The 12,368-nt window shown below is 40.2% G+C and overlaps 1 protein-coding gene across 3 annotated transcripts in view; it reads left to right on the top strand.

Moving 5' to 3' along the window:
- The window catches only part of RAP1A (RAP1A, member of RAS oncogene family), a 155,957-nt gene extending 146,931 nt beyond the window's left edge, over positions 1 to 9,026 (top strand). For all 3 annotated transcript variants that reach the window (XM_060231233.1, XM_060231231.1, XM_060231232.1), the window contains 3 exons: positions 287 to 430; positions 6,208 to 6,323; positions 8,308 to 9,026. In XM_060231233.1, the coding sequence (XP_060087216.1) occupies positions 287 to 430; positions 6,208 to 6,294 (231 nt within the window). In that variant the 3' untranslated portion in view covers positions 6,295 to 6,323; positions 8,308 to 9,026. The remainder of the gene's footprint in view (positions 1 to 286; positions 431 to 6,207; positions 6,324 to 8,307) is intronic.
- Positions 9,027 to 12,368: the final 3,342 nt, after the last annotated feature.

Here is a 12,368-nt window from a genome sequence, read left to right as displayed (position 1 = left end):
GTTAACTAAATATTCTTTGGAGCTTCTGATACTCTTGATTTTACAGTTCCTAGTTCTCCCATTTTTAGTGTCAGAACACTGGAGAACTGGTATTGGTCAGCAGAAAACAATGTAGTGGAAATTGCAGGATTTAGAATAAACGCATTAAAACTATGAAGCAAGGAAAATTTCAGTTGTGATTACGCAGAACTTCTTTCAGATCAATATCCTGTCTAGTAAATATATTTGTGGTCTGGATTAAGCACATATTCATAATCCCAGTTTCCCTTTCTGTCTCTCTACACAGGTTCCGATGATTCTGGTTGGCAATAAATGTGACCTGGAAGATGAGCGTGTAGTTGGCAAAGAACAGGGACAGAACTTAGCAAGACAGTGGTGTAACTGTGCCTTTCTAGAGTCGTCTGCAAAGTCTAAAATCAATGTTAATGAGGTAACTATTGGTTGATCCTTTTGAAGGCAGCATGTTGGTAGTCTGAAGTGTATGTTGTTCCTGGTATACATGTTTCTTAAATCCCATGAGAGTAACTGTTCGCAACTCTGAAAAATCAGCATCTTGATGGCTCTATTCAGAAAGGATGCTATTTGCTTCATTGTCATTAGTTAAAAAACTGTACCTAGTAATGGTGAGACTTGCTACAAGGGCAGTACAAAGGTTCTGCAGTCATAATAGAGGGTGTGGGTATTTAATTCAATATCAGATTTATTATGCTATCCTGTTGCCTTGGAGAAAACTAATACTTTAGCCCAGAACCCTTCCTCCAGCTCAGGATAGCTGTTCTTTTATAGTGGGACTAAATGTAAGGCTTAAATGGTTTTTGTCATGTTTACTTAGCAAACACCTGTGTTTTTAATATTACAAAGCCCAGAGCATTTGAAATGTGTCTCTTGAAAATTAAATGACTCAGTATGTAGTGATTACACAAGCTACTAAGCACACAGGTGAAAGGAAAGAAATTTAATTATGTGATTGATGGTTATTGTCATCTAAATAGATATAAGCAAAATCAATATAGAGAGGTGGGGATCTCAGTGGAGAAGGGAATTGAAAGACAGTAGAGCTGAACTGAAAATTGAAATGCTTACTATATATTTGGCAGTGCCCTCTCCCCTTGGCAGTTTTTCAGGGATTGGTTCAAAAGGAGAGAAAATTTTCTTCCATCAATGATCCTGTTACAGCCTCTGAAACCAATATTTATATATTTATTTTATTTCATATATGCTCCTTCATTTTCCCCAGCAGTTCACACCATTCTCCTTTTCTCCATTTTATCCTCCTAAAAACACTGTGAGGTAGGTAAGACTTTGTTGGTCTTCAATGATACCATCACATGACCCAATTTAGCTGTGTAGTGCCATCACATTCATTATGTGATCCCTGATTGGCTAGAATCCTTGGAAGGAAGGTTTGTCTAATCACCTAAAATAGTGCTGAAGCTAGGGAGAAGGAAAAGGAAATGGGTGAAAAAGTATTTCTTGGGGGAAGCTTTTCTCTTTCCATAGTCTGTGTTCTGTTCCTTAAACTACAACAGACAAATTTGACACATCCTTAGAGGTTTGTACAGATAACAAGAAGGACATTTCAGGAAAGTTAGTGCCTGTTTAAAAAGATACAAATGTTTTTACCCCCAGTCTGAAATATTGACTGTCCAGCATCTGATTGAGACATGAACTGTGTGAACTGTTTATGGTATGCTCAAGTTTCACTTTCTTCAAAAACTGTTCTTGCTGACATCACTTTAAAAACCATGGACTGGAAAATGAAGTTGATGGACCACTAGGTTCTTTGTTTAGTAGTAAGTGGTCACTGAAAGTAGCCCTCGGAAGAGCAAGTATGGTGTCTTCTCCAAGACTTTTCAGTGTGGCATCTTCTTCAAGGCCTTCATTAGCTGTAATTCAGGAGCTCAGACAAGCTAATAGCAGTTAAAATATGAAGTGAATGCAGTGCTAAATACAACAATTCACTCTCAGCCATAATGAGCATTCAAGAAACCAAGGAAAGTTTTTAGTATTTCCCCAAAGCATTTTAATATATTAGGGAGCTCAGCCAAATGAGGGATTGCCGTTCCTTTGTTATACGGTACCTATTACCATACCCATAAATTATGTGACCATCCTCAGTGAGTGATTCATAGGTTCAGTATTTGGCACATATTTGCTACTCATTTGTTAAATATGGAAGACGTGTTCAACATGGCTGTTTTGGTGGTGCTTTTCCACTTTTTGTTTGTTTGTTGGAACCAATGTTCAGCTGATCGTTGGATTTTCTTACAGCTGTGCCAAGTCTGTGATTGCTACCTAATTTCTTGAAAGTAACAAGTAACTTCCATTTTTCAGCAGCATGCTCATTCAAAAGGTTCCATTGTCATTTCTACTTGTATTACATTAATAATGAGCCAGTATTGAAAAGCAACATTTCTCCAGATTGATTCTGGACAGTAGAATGTAAAGGAAAACAAAAGGAAGAAGAAGAAAAGCACAGGCTACCTAAGCAGCCTTTGGAGAGGCAGATGATCTAAGCAGCCTTTGGAGAGGCAGATGACTAAAGCAGCAGCTCAAGACTCTTTGTTTTGCCTGCTGGATTGCAGTCTGAGGGTTTTGCATGCATCTTCTTTAATTGCATGTGCTACATTCTTTTAACAGTGGTCTTTGCATTTGGAACATCTTAATATGTTTCAATTTTGCGGTGGGTAGCCATGTTAGGGTGCAGTAGTAAAACAAAACTCAAGTGCAGTAGCACATTAAAGACCAACAAAAATTTTTAGGGTATAAGATTTTGTGAGTCAAAGTTCATTTCATCAAATGCTTTGTGATGTTTTAGAACTCCAGCTCTTCGATTTCACTAGACAGTTCCCCTTTTCTGTGCAAAGATCTAGTTAGGAAAGTTCTGCCCTCCATTCAAATTATTGACTTCAAATGCGGGAGATTTAAAATATGTCTTCTGTCACATGTTCTTAATGGGGCTGAAACAGCCACTTTAACAGAGGCAATATATGGACTGCAGTCATCCTTGCTTCACTTTCCTGAGAAGTGAAGGTTCTCACTGCATGTAAAATAGTGGTTGGCCTGTTTTTAATACAACAGGTATCATTGTAAAAGGAGGTAAACAATTTGCTACTGGTCATGTTCAGAATCACTGAAAATAAGGAAGTACCCACAAGCATGTGAGTAGGAAATGTTTTGTAAAAAGGAGCCCTGTTTGAGCTTACACCTCCTTTTGAGGTCATGAAAATATTCATATTACTGTATGTGTAAATCAGTATACATCTAAGGATTAGTACGGAGGGGGATGGTCTTGGTTGCACTCAACTAGATGCTCAAAGGCAGGAGCTGTTCCAGGTACTTTGCAGTCACCTGAGATTGTGCTATACTAATGTGATGGCCTTACAAAAAAAAAAAAGTAGTGGGGAAGTAGCTTTACTGCTGTTTGCTGCATCCACCATCCTCTAATTGTGGAGGCCAGGGTTTTCCTAACCAATATACATTGAAATAAAAACAAGGTTTTGAAACAAGTGGCCAGCAGATTGAAAGAAGAAAAATTTGTGCTTTCTGCTCAAAAGCTGCAGTGAACGCTTATCTGTAGTAACAAATGCTGCTGGATCATGTTTGATCAAACCTAATAAAATGTGTTAAGGCACGTTTATACCAGTTCTAAAACTTGGGACAGTGCATGTGTAGAAATGTGGCTAACAAGACCATGGATGGTGACATAGCCATCGAGCACACACCAGCTTAATGGTACCAGTTTAGCTTCTGATGATTCTTTGTTGAGGGTTTTACAAGTATGTACCAATGCTGTCAGTGGTGTGGGGGGAATGACAGAAGCTCTGCTTGGGCAGAGGAATACCTTTTGTTCATAGAATTAGAAACTGGAATTACTGGTTTAACATCAGCTACCAGAATGCTATTGGAAATTATGAAGCTGTTCCCCAAAACAAGTGCTGTATCCTTTGGTAGAGCAGCTGAGCAAAGAGTGCTTTGCGATTGCATGGATCATTTGAGGAATTGAAGCCAGTGTGGTGCAGAGGAGCAGGATGCAGGAACACAAATCGTGCCTTGGAGATGGATTCCCTGCATGTCTTTGAGCAAGTCTTTGTTTTATCTTATCTGTAAAACAGAAATAATGGCATGTGCCATGTGGTGGCAATCCTGAATCTCCCTCTTTCTTTTATCTTCTCTGCACCATCACAGTGAACAACCAAGCATGTTCCCTATACTGTATATATTGGAAGATAATACTCCCTTCAGTGATGCAGGTACCTGGTGGCAGAGTGTTGATGGCTCAGCCAGCTGGATTGCTATGTACTTGAGTACTGTGAGGAACAGATAGGGGAATGGATGCTGCATTTTAACCTAAGTAACAGTTAATACTAATATTGTAAAGCACTTGGGAGACTAAAACTATAGGTGATGGAGTGTGGGGAGCTTTGAGTTATGCTTTGTGTCATGCTTCCCAAAAAATGATAGATGCCTTCTGTCTGCAAAGATACCCATACTGGGATTCTCCCTAAAGTTCTGTCTTCCTTTCCTTTGCAGATTTTGATCTCTAAGATCTGTTAAGCATCTGACCTTACCAGAGTACAAGCTGATGGTTTTGCCTTAGACTGACAGCATAAAACTGTGTAACTGTAAACTCAATTGGGAGCAAGTGTGACAAACCTAAATGCTTTTATAGTTAGTTATTGTACTGCTGTTATCTTGCTTTTTTGAAAGCACTTGGCTCTGCTTCAGTCTTCTGAAAAAATATATTATCAAGGTTGTATCTTATATCCAGATATTGCAGTCCACAAAGAACAGTAGGCTTCAGCCACACAGAGCTGGGAAAAGTGGTGTTTCCCATCAGGCTGAGTAGTATATTAGCATTCCTACAAAGTTAACATTACAAAAGATATGTTTTCTGAGCAGCCTCTTGCTCCTGGCTCAGCAAGATAGTATACAGCTGGAAATGTGGGAAGGATCTCTGGAAAAAGTATCCCCCCCACACACACACATACATGTAGGGTGGTTCTTTGTTCATGTGAAAGTCCTACATATAAGCAGCAGGTAATTAAAGTATACCATGCACAACAATACTTTGATCTTAATGGCAGCCAGTATTGATAGTCAAATTTTTCACTAAATGTAAAAGCTGAGCCATTATGTTCTGCCATAGGATAACTAGAAGGGCTAGAAAGAGTGGTGTCCACTTGGATGCTATGCTGCCGATGGCTTATATGTGACCAGTTGATTAAGACATACAAAACAGAGGTTATTACTAATACTCTTTCATCTGCTAGACAAAAAGCATTTGAATTTGTTAGCCTGTTTATGCTACTGGTTATGATCATTTTCAAAGCAGTTCATAACAAAATAAAATCAAAATCACTAATCACCAAATTAACTTTCCAGATATAGAATTTTTGGGACACGGCTGGGGAGGAAAAAGGACCCTGCCTCTATCCTGAGGGAGGGAGAGGCAGTCTGCCTGCCCTCCCCCCCCCCCCCCAAGAGGGGAAGAGAAGAAGAAGAAACCTTCCTACTTAACTGGTAGCCTGGCCCTGGTGGGGTGGAAGGCCATCAGTGCTTCTAATGGCCAGTTTGCCCCTGGAATTGTGGGTCATCAGCATAATAATGACACTTCATTCCAGATAATCTGGATGGTTTAACAGCATAGGAGACCAGAAAGAACACTACAGGACCCTCCTCTCCCATTGCACAGTTCCTAAGGGGTTAAGCAGTCAGCAGTCTGTTCCATTCAAGTAAGTCTGGTCTACACGACAGTTACAAGATCAAAGCTTACATGGGTATTTGTGATCAGCAACTGATGATGCATGAGATGTGCACAGAATTTTGTCATCTTTGTACTGAAATGGTTTTCATCAGATAGTGTCTCTTAACTTAAACCATTTCCTGTCATTCTGTTGCAACCACAGGAAAAAAGCTGTAGTAGACCATAGTCGGGGAAGCCCTGTCAGGAAAGAGGGCCTTTCTAAAAATAAATTAGGACAGCCTTGCATTTATTAGGACAGGAGGTTAAAGGTGCCTGACCCAGATTCTACTTTAGGAAATGCCAAGAAGATTTCAATGCATGTGAGCTCTTGTGCTCTCTTTCTCCCTCTCACCCCCATTTATTTCTCACCTTTAATTTAACCAAAAACTTTTATACTACAGCATAGGATTGTGTAAGAGGTAGATGTTCTCTAACTCCTACTTTTCTGATTTCCCTCCCAGATCTTTTATGATCTTGTGAGACAGATAAATAGAAAAACACCAGTGGAAAAGAAGAAGCCTAAAAAGAAATCATGTCTGCTGCTTTAGACCGACAGCATGCAGCAGCTCTGAGCCAGGTGAGCAACTGTCCAGAAGATGGAATTTATTCTCCGGCCCTCTGAAACCTCTGCTCAGATGTTGTGGTCTTCCTGGCCTTGTGGTGGTACTTCATGGCCTTGCTGCGGTGTGTGATGTGCAGACGCTCACAGGCTGGGGGCAGAGGTGCCTGGGTTCCTTTGGCAAAGAATGCCAAGCATTCCAAGTTTTGGGTACATTCTATAAATAACCTTCCTGTGTAATTTGGCCAAGCATTCTGTGCCCTGTTCGTTCTCAAAAAGAACCACACATAGTTTTCCCTCAGGGTTCAAGGCTTGAAGAGGAAAATCTCCCACACTGTAAGTTTGATACAGGGCCTGGCAGTTCACAGATGATTTGTTCTGTCTTCATGCTCCCTGCTAGTTCCCTTTCTCAAGTACCATCTTTTCAGAGGAAACTGGAGCCACCTGGCTCTTACTTTAGCTCATGACTTGCCTAAACAAATAATTTCCCACGGGGGGGGGGGGGAAGCCCACATGACAGAGGCTTGCCTTTCTTTTCTTCCCTTCTCCCTGGTAATAGATCTTGATGTTCACTGGACAGTAAAAGCTAAATGGTCTTCTCCTGGTCTTAAGAGATTGGGATGCTGCTCCGTGATGAGGGTAATAATGTGTGTGGGTACTCCTTGTCCATATTTGTCTGCATAGAGAATAGGCTCAAAATAGACTTTAAGCAGAGGCTGGACAATTGTAAGATTGCTTTTGGTGCCTGTAGAACAAAAACATATGTAGAAGAACACCCTGTAGTTGATCCAGTGACAAAAGTAATGGAACTCTGGACAACCCTTGTCAGGGATCCTCTAGGCTGATCCTGCATCAAGCAGGGGGTTGGACTAGATGGCCTGTATAGTCCATTCCAACTCTGTGATTTGATTAAAGTACATGGTATTGTCGTGGCTTTAAAAGCCATAGTGTTTATGCAGTATGCGTGAGTACTGGAACAGATTATGAATAGTAGTATGGCATCTCTGTCTATTCTGAGGTCTGCACACACATTTCTCTGTAATGCTGAAGTACCTATTTGTTGACTCATTAGTATTTGACATCTAGTTTTATCTCTCACTGCTTTGTGAGTTCCAGTTTGTCCATTACCTGGGGGCCCCAACCTGTCTCAGATGTAACACAATCACACAGGACTTGCAGGTTCTTCTCAATTCCCACATGTGTGATCAGGACCAATGTGTATTTAGAGAATGAGCTGTATCCTCTTCACTGTTTTCCTAACCTGCAATAGTTCTAAGGAGCTCTGTTTGCATACATGGGTTTCCTCAAATAGCACTCTGCTAGACTGTTTCAGGTTGAAAAAATCATGCACAGCAAGGCTGAGCCTCCTTCTCTCATGCCACAGTCTTTATCTGCAGATATGTATCCAGACTTAGTGAGGAGAATTCGTAACTTGCATGAGAATGTGTTACGTCTGATGCAGAGTAAGGACACTGATCCCAATGTGTGTACTCGTTAACTGAAGACTTGCAGTTGTTTTCTCTTCCCTGTTCTCTCTGTCCCCACCCCACTCCATATACAGACCTTTGGCTTGAATCCTATGCATGCTTTCCTTTGGCAGAAGGCACTTCCACCAGCATAAAAGGAAGGGGCAATTTTCCCTAACGCCCTCTCCCGCAGCCCACTAAACCCCTGCACAGCACCTGTGTTTTGGGGACAGTAGGCTACAGTACTAAAGAGGGATGCAGGAGAGCTTTCTTCATCAAGAACCACTCCACACATGCTAAATCAAAGCCACTGCCTAGAGAGTTGAGTAATCCAGTTTCCAATTATATCGTCCTTTAAAAAAAATAGCGGAGTGCTTGGATTTGAGCCCAGTTAAACAGTGAAATATCTTTCCATAATAAATTGCCACAAGGAACATTCCTTCTAAGAATATATTGAGAGAGTACCTTTAGTTCTGTGTATCTTTAACTTGTTAAAAAATAAAAATTAATCTGTCCTAAATTCTACCTTTTGTCAGGATTGCAGGAATGAAGAACTGTTGCCTAACTTGGAAAGTGCCAGCATTCCAGACTTCAAATGACTATACCACCAATTAATGACGTATCTGAAGAGGCTTCTCCTGTTTTTATATATTATGTGAAGAATTTCGATCTTATAATGGTTTGCACAAAGGTCCCTGGGGAAAAAGAAAATTGCTCTGTGTATATCTCTTGGAAATTAAAGACAATAGTCCTTCTCCTTTGCAATAGCAATTAACAGATGTGATAAATATAATTGACTCTAGTTGTATGATTATACAAAGAGCATGGATGCATTTCAGATGTTAGATACTGCTACTATAATTTCATAATGACCTCTTACCATAATTTTTCTCCCATCAAGCACTAAAAAAGGTCAGTCAATTAATACTTTATATCTATCATAATAGATATAACAAATTTTACCTTTTGAACTCACTGCAGCAAATAACTTTCCAAGTCATTGACTCCAGTTTATATTTAAAAAGTTACGGAATATCATTATTTTCATTCTGCCATTATATTCTAATTAAAATTGTGCATAATGCTTTGAAAAAAATGGGTCTTTTATAGGAAAAAAACTGGGATAACTGATTTCTATGGCTTTGAAAGCTGAAATATATAATATACTAAACCAACTCTAATATTGCTTCTTGTGTTTTACTGTCACAGATTAAATTACAGCTTTTATGAATGATTAAATTTTAGTACATTTTCATTTTGTTTGTGTGTTTCTGTTCCAGGTTTCAGCCTTTGATTAGAAGGGTAATTTACAATGTGTAATAGTAAACATTAATGTGACACCTTATATACTTCCCACTTGACTTTGTTGGGACATGTGCCATAAAAGTTCACAGTGGCTTATGGCCAAGGTTGGAAAGGTGGTTCCTTTCATTGCAATATCTGTTGGTGTGCATTACTACATGTAGCTGGATTAATGGATGCCCATATTCTATTATGAAACTGTAATTAATTAATTATTAAGCCAACAGCAAAGGTCTGGAATTTCAAACTCCAAATGTTTTCTTTATTTTTCTGAGGTCTAATAGTTATACTTTGGTCTCTTTAGTACAAATTCATTTTAAAAAGAAAAGAAAAATATTTTCCTGCTTTTCTCGGTAATGAGAATCCAAAGTAGCTTTCATACATCATTCTCCCTTCTCCCCTCCTCCACCCTAATTGCGCAACAGCCCTTTGAGGTGAGTTAGGCTGAATGTGGTGAGGTCCAGGGTCACCCAGTAAGTTTCCATGGCAAAGCAGGGACTGGAACCTGATTTTCCCGTGTCCTACTCTTACAGTCTCACCACTATACCACACCAGCTTTCTAGCTCTCAGTTTCCTTGAGATTGAAGAGAAAGGAACAAATGAAGGTGCTTAGTACTGAGTCATACCACTGGTCCATCTAGTTCACTCTTGCCCTGCTCTGGCTGACAGTAAATCTCCAAGGTCTTGGTCCCTAAGATCCTTTAGGTGGAGATACCAGGGTTCTGCCTGCATTCCAAGCATGTGCTCTAGCTGCAGAGCTGTGACTCGGAGTGGAGAAAAACATAACAAGAGAAATGATGGTCAAGGTAGGACTGCTATTTTTGTCTGTGTTAATTCCCAAGTGTGGATAGATATGAATTATTTTGAGCCATTCCTACTAGCTCACAAAAATCAGCTTTTGACGAATAAGCAGTTTTCTCCTGACACCTGGTGGCTGTAAGTAATGCTGCAGAAGAGCTCTGTGGGCCACTTTAAACATCCTTTCATGCTGGGGAGATTTAATGCTACTTCAAGCGTTAACAATGGAATGATTCCTCCCAGCCCTGCCCCACCCACCCCAGTTTATCTAATTGTTGGAGTTAGCCTTGCTAGCTTTTCACAAGGACTGTAACTTTTTAATAGTTTGGGAGAAACAGCTTTGCAGAATTGTGCTGCGGTTTTATTGCACACCAGCTGTGAAGCATGACTGGAGTTGTGTTTCTGTAACCAGTAAGTTGCTCCAAAGTTGTTTGTTCTGCAGTCAACACAGTGAGGGTGGAATCTGATTACCTGAGCGAACTGAAAAATAGACAGACTTTTCATATTTTCATTCTTAATATTTTGCAAGACATTTCTTTTGTGACTAGCAGCCTCCATATCCTCTCCCATTTCCCTGCTTCCTATCCTCCTCACTCAGCAAAGAACCTTCCTTTTTTCCATGCCACCCCCAGTCTTCAGCTTTACTTGTTGTTTATTAACGTGGTTTACACTTGACCTTTCTCCCCAAGGGGGACCCAAAGCAACTTACATTATTCTTATCTCCTTTTTTATCCTCACAGCAGCCTTGTGAGATAGATTAGGCTGAGAATGTGTGACTGTCCCAATGTCACCCAGCAGTCTTTCATGGCAGAGTTTGAATCTGGGTCTCCCAGATCCTAATCTGACACTCCTCCCTCCAGTGCAGGCATAAGGGAGCAGAGGTGGACTGCGAGGCCTAAATAGCCCTATAAAATATTCAAAGGGCCCTGCCCACTCCCCTTCCCTCTCACTGACAGAAGGCAGTATTGAAGAATGCAATATTGTTGTGGGTACCTAGAAACCCCCACCCCCCACATACACAGTGGTAAATGAGCTCTCCTTTCTTAAAAGTACAGGTACTATTTTGTTATTGGGGAGGAGGGTTAATTGCACAAGTTATTTTTTATTTCAGTTTTTCTGCAAACCTAGGACTTTGCTCAGATTTGTTGAAAGATTTGCTTTGTCTGATCATGGCTCTTGTCCCAAGTTAAGTATCTACATATTGAGACACGTTGAAAATTAGATATATTGATCAACAATTTTTTTTTGGGGGGGGGGGTATGAGCTTTTGAAAGTCAGAGCTCCTTTCATAAAATGAAGGGAACTTTGACTCTTGAGAGCTCATACTTCAGAAGGTCTTGATGGTCTCTAAGGTGCTACTGGACTGGAATCTAGCAGCAAAACTGCAGAACAACACAGCTATTCTCTGCAGCTATATTGATGCTATGCTTGATCACTTGCTTTATCTCCACCAGGTGGCGTTTGAGGACTGTTTACTGGAGCAACATTAAAAATAGGTTTTATTCAACTAGTTAATATGGTTCTTCAACACATCATATGATTGAATTAATCATATTTTTAATGTGGTGGTGAATAAGAGGGGTCTGTATTTTATGTATTTATTTTTGGTTTAAAGAGTTTTGCAGGGGTACTTCCTCCTTTGCAGAATTACAGTGCAAAGGATGCCCTCATGACATGAAAAGGCTATTCTTATTGTTAGGGGGACCCCGACTTCGCCTGTTCCTAGCCATGGAAAGTCCATGCAGCCAGAAAGAATTAGCACTGCCTGACATCATGGGTTTCAGTAGTGAGACATTTTGACTAAAACTGTGCCCTGCCTGGTTGTTTCCCGTTAACGCTGCATGTACCTGGTGTAGTAGCAGGGATGAAGTGGTAAAGATTAGCATTGGTGAGTTTCCTTGCAGAAATGCTCTTTTGTCTTTTGCTGTATCAGCAAACCAGACCCACTATTCTTATCAGGTTCTACAGAACTACAATAATGTCTAGACCAAAGTTTGAGTCCAGTGGCAGCTTTAAGACCAACCAAGTTTTATTCTGGGTATAAGCATGCACACCAAAACATGTACCCAGAATAAAACGTTGTTGGTCTTAAACATTCTGTTGAACTCAAACTTTGTTTTGCTGCTTCAGATCAACATTGCTACCCCTCTGGAATGTCTAGACCAATCCATATGTGATTTTGTAGTTTAATTTCTTTTTAATGGGCCGCTTAACTGGTTAGGGATTTTGTTCATTTAACATTGTGTGTGTATGCTTGAGTTGATATGAAAGGTGGTAGAGAGGACAAAGGAGATCAAAGCAATGGAGGAGAGAAACAGAAGGGGTGATAGGTTTGCACAGAGCATGAATAAGAATGGGAATAAAGGGAGATCAGGTAGAAATGTGAGCTTTAAGTTTGCACATAATGGTGACTCACCCAATGCCCCGTGTACTGAAACCAGCAATGGTGTAATACAAAACAAACATACTGCACTGCTAACTATGTAGAACCCAGGAC

The sequence above is a fragment of the Heteronotia binoei genome, chromosome 2 (genome assembly GCF_032191835.1).
Source record: "Heteronotia binoei isolate CCM8104 ecotype False Entrance Well chromosome 2, APGP_CSIRO_Hbin_v1, whole genome shotgun sequence".
Classification (NCBI taxonomy): domain Eukaryota; kingdom Metazoa; phylum Chordata; class Lepidosauria; order Squamata; family Gekkonidae; genus Heteronotia; species Heteronotia binoei.
Note: the sequence above shows the minus strand (reverse complement) of the source record. Positions and strands in the feature narration are given on the sequence as shown.